Genomic DNA, 19,255 nt, shown 5'->3' on the forward strand with positions numbered 1-19,255 from the left:
ATTACACCCCTGATTTTTAATCAACATGTGTACCGTAGAGATATTTTTGTCCACCCACTGCTGGATAAGGGCCGAGTTTATTTCTCTCTGACCATACTTCTCCGCGATGGTCCGTGTGGATATTGTTTTACCGCCTGGCGAAAACAAAAGGGAGAAATACAACTCCATTGCAAAAGGTCAGTGCAGTTGAATCCACTGCTTGGATCTAAACGAGTGGGCCGTGAGATCGACGGCGGTGCCACTCCTCGTGTGGAGAGAATGACGAGCGGGGATGACGCCGTGACTGATGCTGTTGGTGGGGAGGGGGGGTGTGGGGGGGAATCAGTTGGGGGGGGGGTGTGGGAGGGGGAGGCTGTTGGTGGGGGGGGGTTGTGGGGGGGGGGAGGCAGTTGGGGGGGCTGCGGGAGGAGGGAAGCAGTTGGGGGGGGGGGCTGTGGGAGGGGGAGGCAGTTGGGGGGGGGCTGCGGGAGGGTGTAGGGTGTGGGAGGGGGGGCAGTTGGGGTGGGGGGGCTGTTGGGGGGGGGGGCTGTGGGAGGGGGAGGCAGTTGGGGGGCTGTGGGAGGGGGGAGGCTGTTGGGGGGGGGGGTTGTGGGAGGGGGGAGGCAGTTGGGGGGCTGTGGGAGGGGGGGAGGCAGTTGGGGGGGGGGGGCTGTGGGAGGGGGGAGCTGTTGGAGGCTGTTGAGGGGGGGGGGGTGACGTCACCCGAGCGCGAGTCACGTGAGACGCGAAGCTAAACACCGAGACGCGCCGACAATGGCCGCAACGGAGAGCGCCGCCGCCGCTTCCTCCTCCTCGCTGCTGCTTCTTCTCTGCTACGTCGCGCTCGCAGGGCACTGGACGACGATGGCGCATGCCGAAGTGAGACCCCCTCGCAGCACCGCTCCTCAACTCCCCACCACCACCACAATCGCCTCACGCCACTACCCCCTCCTCCAACCCTGCCGTCAACAACCGCCTCCCAATCACACACACGCCGGTGTAGTGGTGGTGTGGTGGTGGTGGTGCTGGTGGTGCTGGTGGTGGTGCTGGTGGGGCTGGTGGTGGTGTGGTGGTGGGGCTGGTGGTGGTGCTGGTGGTGGTGCTGGTGGGGCTGGTGGTGGTGGTGATGGTGGTGGTGCTGGTCGTGGTGGTGCTGGTGGTGGGGCTGGTGGTGGTGGTGCAGGTGGTGGTGCTGGTGGTGGTGGGGCTGGTGGTGGTGCAGGTGGTGGTGGTGCTGGTGGTGGGGCTGGTGGTGCTGGGGCTGGTGGTGGTGGTGCAGGTGGTGGTGGTGGTGGGGCTGGTGGTGGTGGTGCAGGTGGTGGTGGTGCTGGTGGTGGGGCTGGTGGTGGTGGTGCTGGGGCTGGTGGTGCTGGGGCTGGTGGTGGTGATGCTGGTGGTGCAGGTGGTGGTGCTGGTGGTGGTGGGGCTGGTGGTGGTGGTGGTGGGCTGGTGGTGGTGGTGCTGGTGGTGGTGCTGGTGGTGGTGGTGCTGGTTCTGGTGGTGGGGCTGGTGGTGGTGGTGGTGGTGGTGCTGGTGGTGGTGCTGGTGGTGGTGCTGGTCGTGGTGGTGCTGGTGGTGGGGCTGGTGGTGGTGGTGCTGGTGGTAGGGCTGGTGGTGGTGGTGCTGGTGGTGGGGCTGGTGGTGGTGGTGCTGGGGCTGGTGGTGGTGGTGGTGCAGGTGGTGGTGGTGCTGCTGGTGGTGCTGGTGCTGGTGGTGCTGGTGGTGGTGGGGCTGGTGGTGGTGGGGCTGGTGGGGCTGGTGGTGCTGGTGGTGCTGGTGGTGGTGGTGGGGCTGGTGGTGGTGCTGCTGGTGGTGGTGCTGGTGGTGGTGGTGCTGTTGGTGATGGTGCTGGTGGTGGTGCTGGTGGTGGGGCTGGTGGTGGTGGTGGGGCTGGTGGTGGTGCTAGGGTGGTGGTGCTGGTGGGGCTGGTGGTGGTGGTGGGGCTTGTGGTGGTGGTGGGGCTGGTGGTGGTGGGGCTGGTTGTGGTGCTAGGGTGGTGGTGCTAGGGTGGTGGTGCTGGTGGTGGTGTGCTGGTGGTGCTGGTGGTCAGAACCGGCCCTAGACCTTTGGGGGCCCTAAGAAAAATTTGGTTGGAGGCCCCTTTGATGTATGATTTTTTTCACCCACTAGCTAGCAGTGACTCTAGGGGGTCCTCTGCTGGCCACGGGGCCCTTTGCAATTGCAAGGGTCGCTTAGTGGCTGGGCCGGCTCTGCTGGTGGTGGTGGTGCTGGTGGTGGAGCTGTGAAGGCTGTCGCCCCGCGGGTGGCGGCAAGGACGCTCACGGCCACGCGAGCTCGGAGCTACTTCGCGTAGACGCCTCGGAGTGCACCTAGCCTGGCACAAGTGCCGCGGTGACGTGGCCGGGATGGTGGGAGCCATGTGGCTTGTGGACCGGAACGTCGACACTTTGACACCAATCCACAACCCCCCCCCCCCGAACTGCGAGACGGTGTTGGGGGTACGCGGGGTTCTTAGGGGCCCGTCCATAAATGACGTCACGCACCTAGGGGGGGGGGGGGGGGGGGTTGAGAAATGTGACGTCACATCAAAATGCGCAACTTTAAAATGTTTTCTCCTACAACATCAGAGTGCAGCGCCACATTAAATACGCACTACAATGACAATAGTTTAAAGCGATTTGAAGCATACTTTAATTTGGGGGGTGGGGGCAGAGCTTTGTGACGTCATATTTGAGTGGGGGGGGTCTGACTTTGTGACGTCGTGTGACAAGGGGGGGGGGAGGTCAAAAATCGTCCAAAATCGCGTGACGTCATTTATGAACGGCCCCTTAACCAACGAAAACAACTTTACTCGTCAACCCCGGAATCTCTGCCTCACCACGACCACCACCAAATCCAAGGATCAGATCTCACTCGCACAGATCGGGCGGCAGAACGCTGCTGTGCGAACAGAGTGAGGCCAGAATAAACAACAACAGCGGCGTGCTTGTTCGAGCCCCTCCTGAATGTCGCACCCGCCTCCTGCCTTGGACATCGGTGGTGGCTCATCACTAGATTATTGTAGTACAGGTCGGTCCAATGTCTTGTGACCCCCCCTCCCCCCCAATTAATTGACCCGTAACATGTTTCTTCCCCCCCCACCCCCGCATATTAACTTCTGGTTTAAATAAACCTTTCTTTAACAAATGTTAAGTTTTAGAGAATTAAATGGGGGTCATAAAACATCTGGACCTCCCTGTGCTTTCGATTCCGAATTCGATTCATAATATCGAATCTGATGGAATCGATTCGGATTTCGATTTCAACTAAACAGGTCTTACAGAGCATTTATTTAGCTTTAAAATATATTATCGTTCGATTAATGCAGCATGGACAATTTCAATAATTAAGTGATTAGAACGAGCCGAATGTTCTGAATGTGTTGTGATACCTGACGTTGACATGAGACTCGACGGCGCTTGTAGTCGAGTGTACATTCAACAACGGATTTTTTAAGATGCTTATTAAATACTGTACACTGTTACGTGTCGAATTAATGAAATAAATAAATGTGCAATTTCGATCAAAAGATTTGGGCATCTATCGTGGGGTGTGAGTGACCCCAATTGGTACCAAAATAGAATCGATTCAGTAACTTAACAAAGAAATTATTGGAATCCATTCCGGGATTCCACATCAATATCCATCGGGACATCAACAGGCCCGTTGCGCAACATCTTCATAAATGAAACAATTTAAGGTACAAGCCACGGTAGTGCGATTGTGGTCTTGCAACCCAAACTGTGGCACTTTGTAAACCACTATAGTATGTGCCCCCTTCAACAGACGAATGGCAATTACCTCGCCTGGTATACATGAGGTCGTGGGTTCGATCCCGATCCTGACGCCTGCTGCTGTATAGTTGGAGTTTGCGTGTTTCTCTCCCCGTGGTCGCGTGGATTTTTTTCCAGGTCCTCCGGGTTTTGCCCCTCCACATTTAGAATCAACGTGCGTTTATTGTGTTTTGGCTGCTATATATTTCCACGTGATAATCCACTTCGTTGAGCTCTCATTTGTGTCCAGGTCGTTTCTGAACAATAATCTATATAGCTCAGTGGGCTTTACCTGGGTAAGATAAAAACAAAAATTGTGTTTTATTTGTATATTTTAAGTGATTTGTTTACCTTTGCTTTAGTTTGCACCCATCGTGTTTATGCATTGTTTGTTGTATAGTTCTTACCCGCCCTTACTGAACATTTGTGAAAAAGAGCCTCATAGCTGATCGCATTCCTTCACTATAAATAAATATTCTGATTGTCGATGCATTAACAACATTGCCTTGGCTAAATCCACCTACATTGCAGGTCGCATTGCAAACAGTGGTAACAAACATTATTTTCATGTACCAGTCAACTAGTTGAGTAAGGAACCAAACGTAATCTCCCACTTATCTGCTGATTTCTGTACTAAATATCTTAAACAGTTTTTTTCACGATAAATATTAAATGGTCCAGTCCAAATTACTGTTTCTTCCCTCTGTCCCCTCTCTTTCCTACTTGCCTCTGGCTCAGTTCGAGGGCACATTGTTGACTGAGTTTCCCGCAATTTCAACTGCGGAACTCATCTCTTTATTTGCGGTCTCCGACTGACCAGCTCTCCACTTGATCCCTTCCCTTCTAGGCTGCAATGGGGCCGTTCATCATCAGTCTTCTCAACAGGTCCCTCAAAACCAGCACAGTTCCTGACATTTTTAAGAAAGCTGCGGTCACCCCAATTTTTAAAAGTCGGGTCTTGATCCCGAGCTTATGGAAAATGTTCGCCCATTATCTCACCTTCTGTATTTGTCTACGATTCTGGAACGAGCGGACGTCACTCCTTTACATCAGCACATGTCCTCAAACGATCTATTTGACCACTTTCAATCGGCGTCCAGACCAGCACATAGCACCGAGACTGATCTGGTAAGGGTGGTCAATGATTTACTTTTGTCAGCAGATAAAGGCTTTGTCAGCCTCCTCATTCTGCCAGATCTAAGTGTGGCATTTGTCTCCATTGATCAGAGTTCTCCTTGAGCGACTGGAAGTTTCAATGGGTATCTCTGGCATAGCTTTGTTGTGGTTCCACTCTAACTTACAAAGTCGAAGGTACTTCGTCAATTAGACTGGTTCTCTGTGGTGTTCTGCAGGGATCTGTGCTTGGCCCATCACTTTTTATCATCTACATGGCACTTGGGTATTTTGCTCCAATATTTTTGTTTATCCTACCATTGCTATGCACATGACACTCAAATTTATATCTGGTTAGAACCAGACTATGCAGCAGCTTCTTCTGCGTTGTCTGCATCACTAAGAGTCGTGCATTCATGGTTGCGCCAAAACGTTCTGCTACTCAATGCCGATAAAACTGAAGTCATAGTCATCGCCTCCCCTCTGCATCTTTCTAAAATTGGTTCGCCTCGTGTGTTGATGGATGGTCACGATGTCTGCCCCACAGGTGAGCACGGAAACCTTGGTGTTCAGTTTGTTCAGTCTTTATCCTCTGAGGCTGACTTGGAGAGACTGGTCCGTGCTTTTGTGTTATCCCGACTTGATTAATGCAACGAAGTACTTGTTGGGATTCCGAGCAAAATACTGGGCAGACTTTAGCTTGTTCAGAACGCAGCTCCTATAGTGCTTGCACATACACGATTCCGTGAACACATTACACCAGTTCTCTCTTCATTGGCGATCAGTAAAATTCCAAGTGGATTTTAAGATAATGCTAATAACCTATAAGGCTTTAACAGGTCTTACCCCACATTACTTGCAGGAACTAATACATTTATATATTACATCACAGTCCTGAAGATTTTCCGATCTCCAACTGTTCAGCACTCCCAGGTCTAGTTTGCACTCTTTCGGTGATTGGGCTTTTGTTAGCGTGGCACCACAACTATGGAACGACCTTGCCACTTGAAACCAGGTTATTGAATTCGGTAGATATATTAAAGTCTGCTTTGAAAACTCATCTCTAAAAACTGGTCTTCCCTGTTTAGTTTGGTTGGTTGCCCTGGTTCTGATTATTATTTCCTGCTTTTCATGCATTGCACATTGGGATCCTAGGATTGAATGTGCATTGTACATTTGAATTATTTTTACTGTAGTCCGTGTTGCGTTAACGATGCTGATTGGCTGTCTGCAGGACGAACTCCGCCCAGGTAGCCAATGAGAGCACGTGATGGGAGGCGGGGGATTCATAGATACAGATGCAAGGGCAGCCAATTATGTGCAAGGGACATGGAGGGGAGCTTGACCAATCATAGGACCTGAATGGTTACCATTAGTTTACAGGGAAAGAGCAGAGAGATGGAAATGTTAGTATGTATGTTGAACTTATTTCGCACCGTACGTAGCCAACCGTGCCAATCGGAGGTGCTGGATGTTAATGTTATGGTCAGCACGAACTAGGAAAGCACTGTTATAAATGGGATTTGGTATTTTTCTATGACAAAAAAACTGAAACTAAAACAAAACTTTTATTTTACTAGGTAAGTCCTACTGAGCTATATTGCTTTTTTTCAGAAACGACCTGACCATAAATGATAGCTTCATGAAGTGGCTTGTCATGTAGACATTTATAGCAGCCAAATACTCTAAACACATGTTTCTAATGTGGAGGAAAAAACCCGAGGACCCGGAGAAAATTCCACATGACCACGGGGATAACATGCTAACTATTAAATATATAGGTGTCAGGGTCAGGATCGAATCCACGACCTCCTGTATACCAGGTGAGATAGTTAACATTTTGCCACTGTGGCGCCCTTATATCTTGATCAGCACAGGTAAGGGAGTTGGAAAATTACTTGAAAGACAGCAATTATGAATAATAAGAAAGGGGATTGCTGTTTAGAATTAAGTTTCGTCTTGATGTGATACATTAGAAGAGAATGTGTTCTGAGTTTGTATCGGCAATTCTTTTGTTCTTTGCATTTAGGAGGCATTTCAAGCAGGTGACCAATATTTGCATGGCATAGCGATAAGTAGTCAACCAGCTGCCTTAAATCAAATTAGCTGTAACTGCTGAGGGTCATGTCTGTGGGCATCGTCAGTTATGTGGTCAGCGTTCAACCTGGTGTAGTATCATTTATCAGCAGCTCCTGTCAGCGTCATTCAGTCTCTTAATAGTTTCATCAAACCACGGAGTCATTACTTCTTGGTTGTCTCATCTATCATTGTATCATCATCTATCCATCCTCAACGAGTAGCATTTCATTTCAGATTTGTTTTGCCGAGAGACTTACATTGACAGATTACATCTTCTACTGCAGCGTTTACTATATGTGAGCGACTTCTTCTTTAACGGCTTACAACATCTGTTTAATGCATGTCAATTAGTCATCCTCATGCTCACATCGCACCTCCTGGCTTTTGCATTCCTCCATCAGCCGGATCACAAACATCAATAGGCCAATGTACACATCTCCTTTCTAAAAGGAAAATTAAAAACAAGCCAGAATAGTGTGATTGTGGTCATGCATCTCTAACTATGGACCATATAATAACGTGCTATGGGGAAGCTGGTTGTAATTACCAGAAAAGCGTCGCACTCAAATTGTAAATGTTGTGGATTTACTCTCCAACAGACCGGTGTGCTGAAGTAGTAACTAATTGACATGTTTTGTTTACGTGACAAACCTTACTGTTTGGCTTCGTCGGGTGGTGGTGGTGGGTTAACAACACATTTATATTTACGCGATGTAACCCCAAGAAAAACGTTATTATGAGTAAACCAATGTATTCTTGGTTCATTCGGTAAAGTCACGTAGAAGGGGAATAATTATTTTATTATTTCCCTTCTACGGTAAAGTCACGTAGGAGGGAAATAATGGTTTTTAATTATTTTATTATTTCCCTTCTACATGACTTTACCGAAAGAACCAAGAATATGAATCCCTGCAGTCACGAAAGCTTTAAAATTTAACCAATGTAGTCTGCGCTGCTTCAACAGAGGAAGATCAAAATACACAAACTTTCTCCTGAAGCTCTCATGGCTAGCAGAACTCGCCATTTGCATTGAACATATTACTGCCATACCAAGAGTGGAATAATCCCAGCACCGTCAAGGCTCAGCCTTGCTTGGTTTCTGATATCTATTGAGGTTGGCCCCATTCTGGGTGATTTGGTGATAGGCTCTGCATTAATGGCTCCTAAGTGTCGTTGTGCAGTCATCGGTGACAGGGCCGACACCAACTTCTCGGTAAACCTGAAAACCTGCTTCTCCGACAGGGGGCAGACACCCTATGATGTGTTAAGCAAAACTGAGACTCCATGTGTGAAACGGGGAAGAGAATTGTCTGTTGGACTATTGTGCTGTAGGTTTTTTTTTAAGTCATTAATTTCCGCCATTTCTCATGAGCGTTACATTTGAATACTTGAGAATTTAGAAAAGTATCCATTTACATTTAGAAATTAGTATTTGTTATATATGTAATACAAGTTATTTGCATTATTACAGCAAAGCTTGCCATTGTTTACCCTGTATTTGCTGGTTAATTCCAATACCTCTGTTTTATAAAGCAGCAGATCATGCTTTCCCACCTGATGACGGGCGCTTGTGTTGCGCCCGAAACGTCGTGATTGATTTTATTTTATATCTACGTGACTTTACCGAAAGAACCAAAGAGTATGGCTTCCTGCAGTCACGAACGCTTAAAATCAAGATAAAAAAGCTAACAAAGTTTTTCAATATATTGCCGCATGATGACTAAAACAACAGATCCTGGTTTCTCGAGCGGGGTTACTTGACCAATTTTGTAGGAGGATTGGAAAAGCCCAACTGTACAAGAGGCATTGGTGAGATTGGCGAGAATTCTGGAGTATTCTGTGGAACACTGTTTGAATATGGAACTTGTGAGGGTGTTCATCGGAGACGACCAGATGTAAATAGTTTGGATTAGGGCGAAGACATCCTTCGGCAGCATCGGCAAGAAGAAAAGGATTGCAATATAGCAGGATGAGTTGGGGGGGGGTGGGGGCCGTGGGGGCCGTGACGTGTTGGCAAGTTTGTTGGTGACGTACGTGCTGAAGGAGGTTGCGGGCTTCGATGAAGCGTGTGGGCCACTGGCTGGGTGCTAGGCTGCTGCCGGGATGGAGGAGGTCTTTGAGGTTCATGAGAAGCTGGTGCAAAACCTCGGTCATATTTATATGTTATGGAAATGAGTTACAAATTAACTGCACATTTTTATTTCCTGTCTTACTCTAAACGCTGGTTCTTAACCTTTTTGGTGTAGTGGCATGCCAACGAAGACCACTTTGTCTCCATGCCACCCCCCTCCACCACTTCAATATTTATAATCTTATTATGACCTCAATACAGAGTGATCACAATGTGGCACTGACTTTCCCCACACATAAACCTACACAATTTTTCCTGCATTTTCCCCATACCACAGCCGGTACCCCCTATCCCATGAAAATCTTTCTGGGGGTCGTTGGGTTGCATGCCCCACAGGTTGAGACCTGCTGTCCTGATGCAAACATTTGCAGTTCACCTGCAAATGTTTACATTTCAGATAATAAAGCAAACTAAACTGGACAATTGAGACTAACCAAACAAAATAACAGTCCAAATGAGATGATGCAAATGAAGAACTGAATTGAATCACAATCCTGAAACTTAACAATCCATCCAACTGCGCACTATGTGGTGAATGATTACATGCATACCGTGTAACGTATGATGATAATGGCTTGAGTTGCGGTGAGCTGCGCTCTCTGCTTATATGCGTACCTTCCAGCTGTCCTGAGGTTATGTGTAAAAACTGAGGCAGCTGTAGCTCCCAAAAATAATAAAGGGCAGTCAACTAAGCAGATTCATTGCCTAATATGATATGTAAGGTCCGTCAAATAACTGTGTGTATTTCTGTATTGTGCTAGCGGTTGTGGTTTTGTAACCCATTAACTGTTTTGCCCGTTTTCAAGCACTCGGCTGGATGCAATCGCGGGGGGCTATGGACGTGGCAGACAAAAACCTCATTTGAGGACCTGACTGGGATCACCGGGTTTCTCTCTCCTTCGAAAATTATGGACCTCGCTTAAACCGCACTCGAATGCAGCATGGGAGATGCGAGTGCACCTTCCGCAAATGGATGATCAAAGAATCGCCGTACAGCGATTGTGGTGAAGTAAGAACCACCCAATGAGTCACCGACGAACGCACATCCTGGCGTTGTCGCTGCAATCCGTACAGGGTCTACTGTCTCCTTGAAAGAACTTAGCATTCAACTATAAGACGTTTCGAAACGTTAGCTTTTCCCTTCTGTCATATGAAAGAAAAAGTTGTTTGAAATAGATTGAGCCGAGTTTCCTTTAAGCTTAAACCTTTTTCAAGCGCACGTTTATTTCACATCGACCTGCTTCCGTCCCCGAGCAGTTAAATCTCCTCATGGGCAAATTCAATTGTTGCAATCGATTTTAATTTGTCCATGTATCGGGCCTTCATATTGGGACCAGTAAGCATATGGATTACAGAGCATGCTGCTGGAAGAAGGTGCCAGCTGATGAGCAAAACAATGTTCCCTATCGTCAATCTCTTAAACAACTACGCTGGTTTGGTCGTCTGCGTGCGTATCTGGACGTTAATTTATTTACGGACCCGCCCAAACAGCTAGCTCTGATTCGTCGATAAAAATTAATAAAACAGCCGGCAAAAAGCCACAGCTCACTTTCATTCGACAAATATAAATAAATAAACCTGCCGCACAACAGCGTCTCTTCGGTCAACAATTGCACCTACTTTCACGCAACACCATATTCACAGTGATGGTCGCAACGCAAAATCTACTGTAGGTACAGTGTTGCTGTTGCACCCGCCGAACACTGCGTTCTGGTGGCGATATCTCCCCAACGAAGAACGTCCGCGGGTGCAACCAAGAACCCTCCACTAATCAGATAGCCGCATACATTTTCAATTCCAGAACTTTCAATCAAATCTGTTCATTATTGGTGGGGTTCGGTTCGACGCCCCAGTGGCCAAAACTGACCACTCTTTCGTTTGCAGCTCCATCAATATTGCGCCCATTCTCTTGAAACCACTGTGCTTAATCTTTCATTGGGCCGAAACAAGTGTGTGCAAAGTGGCCCTGCACAGTTCCCCGCCCTACATATCAAACCAGCGCTCGAGAAATTCTGTCGGTGTTGCCTTCAATCTCATTGGACTAATTAATTATCCCTTACATTTAATTGCCTCAAAGTGACCTGCGTACTTTGTGGCGGCAGCACGCGTCAGTCAGTCAGTTGTCCATTTCCAAACATGCAGAAGCACACAGAAGGTAAGCGCTGTGTGATAGCATAGGTCTGCCAAGGTCTGCGCCGCAGTGGTGCAGTGCACTGGGCACAGACCCTGCGCTGTGTGAGTGTGGTGTGTATGCAAGTGTGCGAATGGTAGTTACGCTAATATTACGTATATTTATGTAAAAAATGGGTGCTGCGTGCTGCGATTAGTGGAGTCCCCAAACAACTTTACCTTACGAGTAGGCAGGGGTCGCTATACAGTAAGTCTTAGCGGACTGAGCTGGCAGCTTCACCTGCCGGGACCACGGCCAGTTGCGTAGCGCCCCCTACAGTTTCGCCCATGGGTCAATACCCCCATGGGGCAACCCAGCTGACTGTTTGATGGGTAGAATGGGTACTTTTTGGTTTATCCGGCTTATTACCATTATTATGTATTGACGTTGATCACGTCTCCATGGACGGCTTGCTGTCTACTTCGGTTGTGTAATTGAGATGTTGTGCATGCTGCTGCTGCTAAGGGCATGTGTTGCATAATATGCAGCATGTGTCCGCGTATCATGTTTGGCACGGATGCAGTTGGCGTTACTGTACATTTATCATGTTTTGGAGTGCCAATCCCATGCACTTTGAAATGTATAAACTGTCTAAAAAGGTTGCAGCCCGGCCCCCGCCGCTGTCACTCTCTGGCCGTTGCACAAGCCATATCGCAATTTGCGACATGCTAAAACAATGAGTACAGTGTGACACCACCCGGGTAACTCCCGGGATCAAAATGGGCATTGGAAAGTGATCGCTTTATTGAGATGATTATGGTACTACCACAGGGTATTGTGAACGGTTCAGGAGGAGTAGAGGGTCTGGATTTGTAAGTCTCACAGTACCGGTAAGAAGCGCCGGGTGGGGGATGCCCTCCACTGGGGTACTAATTCTGTCATTATTAGTATACGATCATGCTATGTTTCTATCTGCAAGCTGTCATAACTGAAACGATCCCCGTTATTGTTCGATTGAGAAATGGAGTGACCCACACCTCTGATACCATATATGAGGAACCCAAAAATCTGATGCATGCGTAAAACACCCACAATGGGAATACGTAAACGTAAACGTAAAAACACCAACAAAATACATTTTTTATACGAAAAAAATAGGTGGCCCCATAGCGGATCTGTCTGTGTGTGTAAATACAGACGGAGGATGCAGGGGCCAACCTGTGTGCGATCGGAACGGTGCAATTGCTGACCAATGTCACTGTGGATGGCGCACACGCTCACCGGAGCTGTGTCTTTGCGATGCAAGGGCATGGTGGATGGTGGAGCGCATATGGATGGTGTGTTACGAATAAAATAAAAGAAACCGCTGGAAGCAGCCATGCGAGCAGGCTACCTTGAGAGCAATCGCGAATGGGTTGCGTGTCTGGAAGAAGCCTCGCTCTTTCAGATGCCGTACCAGCTTCGTCAACTCTTCGCTACGATTCTGCTGTATTCCATGCCAGCAGATACGAAGGCTGTCTGGGATAAATTCTACGACGAATTGGCTCGCGATTACGAGTACCAGTACCGCCAGCTGACCAACAAAGAAGAAATGGTAAATCTTCTTGGTTCTTTCGGTAAAGTCACGAAGAAGGGAAGTAATAAAATAATAATAATAAAACATAATAAAACATTTCTCACGACGTGTTGGCCACAACGCAAGCAGCCGTCCTCAGGTGAAAACCAGGTCTGTCGAGGCGACAGTGTCTGAATGAAACAGCACATGTGCTTGGAGCATATATATAAGCTGGGTTGAAAGGGGGGGAAAGGGCGCCTTGACAAAAGAATTTGCATATCAAGAGGTATTTAGCATATTCATGGTAAATGCAGGTATGTGATTAGTACTACTTATGCCTGTGCATTATGCAGGATTAGCAGCATCAAAGGGAGGGGATATGGGAAATGCCGGTATGTGATTAGTACTACTTATACCCGTGCATTATGCAGGATTAGCAGCATCAAAGAAAATAAAAGAAATGGTAAAGTTCAAGACCCTTCACAGCCTCCACGAGTTCCTCACGGCAGGTGGGATGGCTCTGTCGGACTTTGACGACCTCCCGCAGCTTTCCGAGTACCCACACTTGGTCTTGGACTCGCTGCTTGAGAACCATATCCGCCGCGAATTGGACACGAAGGACTTCCCATTTCGACTTCGGCGCAAACAGTTCCCCATTGTCCCAGCCTTCGCGATGACCATCAACAAGGCGCAAGGGCAAACTGTTCACAACCTGGGATTATATCTACCAACGCCATGCTTCTCGCACGGCCAATTGTACGTGGCACTATCGCGAGTCACGGCAAGATCCAACATCAAGGCGCTTATTGAGGGACCTGACGACGAGGAGGAAGACGGAGTGTACACGAAGAATATCGTGTATCGCCAGATATTTGAATAAGTTGCATTCTATATTTCAATAACTTGCATTCTTTAATATTGTCGATTGAGCGTCTCATAAAAATGCATATAACCTCACAAAAATAAACATAAAACAATCACCAAAACATGTCTATTGTGTCCAGCCACTTTCAACTCCCCACCAACCAAGCATATACACACCACCCGCGAAGCGGGCGGCGACTGCTAGTCCACCACTGAGTGAGGTCCTCCCCATGCTGTTTTGACCATCAGGATTATTTGACCATGGTTTCACCGTGCACGTCAGTGCGGATTAGTGAATGTGTGGAGCACAGATACAAGAGCGTGTTTTTAGATGATTTGGTTGCTATAAGTGTACACATGTTAAGCCACATCGTTGAGCTATCATTTGTGGTCAGGTTGCTTTTGAAAATGAGCTCAGTGGGCTTTGCCTTATAAGATAAAAGATAGTTAAGTTTTTTTTCTTCTTGGTTCTTTCGGTAAAGTCATGTAGAATTGAAATAATAAAATAATAAAAATAAAACATAATAAAATAATTCTCATGACGTTTCGGCCACAACGCAAGTAGCCGTCCTCAGGTGGAGAACAGGAGAACAGGTCTGTCAAGGAGACAGACCTGTTCTGTCAAGGAGACAGACCTGTTCTCCACCTGAGGACGGCTACTTGCGTTGTGGCCGAAACGTCATGAGAATTATTTTATTATGTTTTATTTTTATTATTTTATTATTTCAATTCTACGTGACTTTACCGAAAGAACCAAGAAGATGAATCCCTGCAGTCACGAAAGCTTTAAATCGAAATTTAGTTTAGTTTTATTTGTATATTGTTGGAACGTTCTGACCCACCCCTACTGAACATCTGTGAAAACGATCTTTATAGCTCATCGGATTCCTCCAGTAAGAATACATATTCTGATTGTGATTTTGAGAAGCATATTGGTCATTGGTTTTGCTGCAATGTCCTCTGCTGCCCACCACATAGCCCTGGCAGCCGTCTGTTACAACCGGTTTGTGCTTGGTGGTCACCCATCGTTGGGTGATTTGGTCATCGGAAAAGCTCAGTAATGGACAACAAAAAAGAGGATCCCTAATTAACAGTTAATTCAATGGGTCTCTTACACTGGAGGACATTGGACAGGGTTAATATATGGATGCACTAAGTGTTTCCCTGCTCTAATGAGCAGTGGGCATTTCTGATCCAGCATTGGAAATTCTACATTCTCCAGGTTGCACCATTGTGCATAGGATGACCTGTGTTGACTTTACACACTGGAATACTCATTGATCCAGAAGGGGTGATGAGTTGAATAATTTCCTCAACCACAATTTGCACTCGCAACCTTCTGAACTACAAGTCTAGCTCTGTAACCACGGCACCACCCTGCCTTAGTGCAGCATCGAGAAGTGCATGTGCATGCAGTAGATGAGTGTTCGGACAAGAGATGCACTGAGCTAATGGTAGTAGCATCATTGCAGCGGGGCTCTTCTCCAGCAGTGGATGGGTACCGACTTAAGGTCTGTTATGTGCCCCCCAATTAACAGACTCCAACATGACACGGTTGGGTTTATCCTGGATTCATGAGTTTTCACCTGGGTGAATGGTTTCTCACCCGGTCAAGTTTTATTCTCACCCGCTCTTAAATGGATTCTCACCTGACTAAATGGGTTCTCAACTAGCTCACATGCTTGAATAATTGCTCAACAAATCACTTGGGTTCCCAGTAAACACGCTCACGTTGGGCCAACGCTGCCATTAAGTTAGATCTGTCATGATCAAGCTGCCAACTTTGGCCTAGCGTTGTAAACAGCTCGTGCTGAACGCATGCTTCTGATAATAGCACCGGGCGCCCGTGTCCAAACCGTTAATTCTCTTTTTGCTTTCGGCAATATTTGTGGAAGCTAAGTGCCAATGTGAAGGCTCTGCTAGCTGCGAGGGTCTTCAGGAGAGAGTTTGTGTCGTTTTGCTATTCATGCATTGAAGTAGAGCAGACTACAGTGGTTTACAATATGGTGCATAGTTTGGGTTACATGGTCACACTGTGGCTTGCCTTTATTTTTCAATTCATGAAGGGGATCTGCGCAGCGGCCTGTTGAAGTTCTAATACAGTTGATGGTTCCACCAGTGTCTTCGAGTAAAGCCAGGGAGGTGCGATGTTTGGGTCACGAATTCAGCATTTATTCTGGATGTCCACGTTGTGATACTCTGTTTCGACAACAACACATTCCTGTGGAGGGAGCTGGTAGGAACGTTGGGTTGCTCGGTCAATGGCCAGGGTCAACGGCGGCGTGGTGTATTTCGCAAATATGCCCGACTGTGAGGGCGGGCACAATCCGGCGTGAGTAGGTTAAACGTTGAGTTTTATAAGGGCACCACGGGGTGACCAGCCCCTCCCCTCCCCACCCAGCCCCACCCTCCTCACCCAGCCCCTCCCCACCCAGCCCCTCTCCACCCAGCCCCACCCTCCCCACCCAGCCCCTCCCTCCCCACCAAATCCCTCCCTGCACGACTACCAGTATTATTGCGGATCTGGGTGAGATTCTAGGATGATGACAGAGCGATCCCAGAAGGGGGATGGGGACTCTAGTTGGCAGCGAGGTACATTGTTGGTGTCTTGGTTGATGGGTAGGTTGTCGTTGGCAAGAAGCGTGTAAACTCCCTAGCAGCCCAAATCGTGAATAACTCATACTACCACTATTTTTTCAAAACCGTAAGTACAAAACTAGACTGCGATTAAAATATTTAATGAAGAGATAAACGTTGATTTGATGCACAATTGTGTTTTGTTATTTGTGTTGCTCCAGACGCTCGCCGTGTGCACGAGGTGCCCCGGGAAGGCCACGTCCTCGGCCGTGGTTGGGTTCTGTAACGCCACGCTGGCGCGCAGACTCAGCGGACGGTGCTGCTTGAGCGCCGGGGACATCCACGACACCATCTTGGGGTGAGTCCGTGATTGTCAATGTTTAATACAGCATGTTTTCCTGTAGCGCATGTTTTCATAATGCGAATTGGATATAACGCGATGCATGTGTTCGGGAACACATTTTTTTATAACGTGGATGCGAATTTGATCATAACGTGATCGAGTGAATGGCACTACGTCGTGCGAGTAGGAATAAGCGGTTGTACGGCTGCCTCGGCGTAGCATCACACGGCGGGATGCTGCTGGATGCTTCTTGATGCGACCCATGCACTTCAGTCTTTGTTCAGCCTGCCTCTCATGTGATATCGCGGACTATGCTTTACCCTATATTATTGTAATAAAGCACTTCGACGACGATCTTTAGTTCGGGTCTTCTTTATTATTTATCTCTCGTCGGCCGGACAGCTCCGTGTTCTCTTTGCACCGACCCCGCTCCACTCTCGTTTCTGTGCGCTCGATGTTGCCGCTTCGCGCACAGCTCGCTCACGCTCACGCTCCGCTCCCGCTCCCACGCGCCGCTGGCAGACGGCGCGCAAGGAGACGGCCTCCGGTTCGCTGACGTGCCGGAGGCGCGAGACGTGGTCTCGACTCTAGACTCCACACGCTGACCCCGAGCTGCCTCCTGCTTCCCCTTATAACCCTTCATCCACGTCACCAAGCCCCGCCTATAGCCACGCCCCCTCACGAACCTTCTAGATGGTTACCCACAAGAACCCCTGAGCTCCGCCCTTGAACTTGGCGCATCCATCCGATTGGCTGATGGCTGAACCGGCGGAGCCTATCCCACCGATCGGCGACCGCTGGAGAACTCTCGTATTACATCATATATATTATAACGCAATTATTCCATAACACGTTTTTCTTCAGGAAAGCAACTACCGCGTTATCGGAGAACATCCTATACTGGGCTCATGACAATGTTGGCTGGATGGTTCAGACATCAGAGCGCTGAGCTGGCGTGACTGGGATTCTGGGTGCGAAGCCATTAGACCGGCTTCTCAAGTGTAGCGAGTTGGTCTCAGCCCGGCCACCAATGGCTGCACACAAAAGAACCCCACCACATTACATTTGCTTCTATACTTATTTTGGATAGATTTCAGCTCAGAAACCTAAGGCTCTGGAGCCGAATGCGGCTCTTTAAGGACTGCTGCTTCGTGACGTTATTTATCAAGGACCACCGTGTCGTATGCACCACAGTGCATTGCGGCTCTTGAAATATTGAGCTTTTTCACCGAATTCCAAAAAAAACGTTCTTGTTATTTTGGTTGCCGGATCCCTGGTCATGGGTTCAAACATTACTCTCTGGCGGTGCAAGTGAGAAAGTGCTTCCGCATACCGTGTGGATCACAGATTACTTCAAGGGATCTTGGAAGTAGCTCTGTGATATCCACTTGCTGTGAGAAGTCCGAATGAATACTTCATTTCATGATGTGACACCCAATGGGACCACTGGGATAACATTTTTGGAAAAAGAAAAAACTGAATTTTTTGTTTGTTATTTTATCGGCAAAATACTTCACCAGAAACCTGTTTGTGTTTTGTTTGAAAATCGCACTCTAATCGTATTTAAAATTATGATTTTAGATAAAAAACCGAAAGGCAGATCTAATTACCCAATTAAGAGACCATTATTTTAAATATTTTTAGCTCAAGAATCCATCGGAGACCAATTTGGGGTATTGCCTACAGAGTTATTCTCTGTGATTCTTCTGTCGGTCTGTTTTCGTCATCTTATCATAGCATCGTCTCTGTTGCTAGTTTGTGGCTCTAAGTTGTGTGATTTGGATGTAAAGTTGGGGTGGACCTGAATGTTATCCTCGTTTCCGTATAATTATTGCCATTTCATTATTTACAGGCTGGACCTCAGCTTCTGTCAAATCACGACTGTGGAAGGACTACTGGATAATGCGTCCAAAGCTGAAGTGATGTAAGTGCATGCGCTTTTATCATCGACGTTGCTAAGCAGATGCCGTATGATTTTTAATACACAGCACCGGCAACACAGAGAAACTGGAGTGTAGATACGAAGTGAGAATTGACACACGTCTCGAATTGCTGATGAGACTCCAGAATGTCAACTGAAGAAGAGTTTGCTGATGTAAACAAATTCGCCTGGGAAACATTGATTCAAAAGGCTGTTAGGCTGCTGGACCTAATTATACTTTATTATGCTTTTTAGTAGTGAAACACCATTGCCTGGATACATGCTTTTTAATCATTACCCACAAGTCACTAAGAAAGCTTGTAATTGAATATCGTACACGATTGAATTGAGTCGGTTCAAATTAGAAGGGAGTTCCACGCCATGCTCTGAGGATATAAAAAAGGAGATATGTCCCTTCCTACAGTGATGACAGAGGAATTCCTGATGTTGGCTCTTCACCTGGGTAATCAGGGTCAGGGTCTTGACAGTTCAGCCGACCCGGGTGTCACCCACCGATCCCATGGTGACTTCCCGCTTGGGCTCGGGAGGAGAGAGGAGGAGCGATGTTCAGTCCTGCAGCATGGCGGCTGCACGCAGTGCGGATGCAAGAAGTCGGCCAAGCGTGGAGACCGTGTCCTGGAAATTGGAGGTGGGATCATGTCTCTGGAGACCAACGAAACACAAGGGCACCATTAGCAGAGAGGCAAGGAGTAGACAGATTGATGAGGAGAGGAAGGTTGAAGTAATGACCAAATATAACAGCGGTTGCAGAGACGTTAAAGAACATGTTAGACTACATACGCTGCTTAA

General features: G+C 47.7%; 1 protein-coding gene across 2 annotated transcripts in view; it reads left to right on the plus strand.

The window, feature by feature from the left end:
* The first annotated feature begins 695 nt into the window (after window positions 1–695).
* The window catches only part of ATRAID (all-trans retinoic acid induced differentiation factor), a 40,463-nt gene continuing 21,903 nt past the window's right edge, over window positions 696–19,255 (plus strand). For both annotated transcript variants that reach the window (XM_078866280.1, XM_078866281.1), the window contains exons 1-3: window positions 696–858; window positions 16,403–16,539; window positions 18,377–18,448. In XM_078866280.1, coding sequence (XP_078722406.1) covers window positions 754–858; window positions 16,403–16,539; window positions 18,377–18,448 — 314 coding nt within the window. In that variant the 5' untranslated portion in view covers window positions 696–753. The remainder of the gene's footprint in view (window positions 859–16,402; window positions 16,540–18,376; window positions 18,449–19,255) is intronic.

This window comes from Lampetra fluviatilis, chromosome 22 (assembly GCF_964198595.1).
Source record: "Lampetra fluviatilis chromosome 22, kcLamFluv1.1, whole genome shotgun sequence".
NCBI lineage: Eukaryota > Metazoa > Chordata > Hyperoartia > Petromyzontiformes > Petromyzontidae > Lampetra > Lampetra fluviatilis.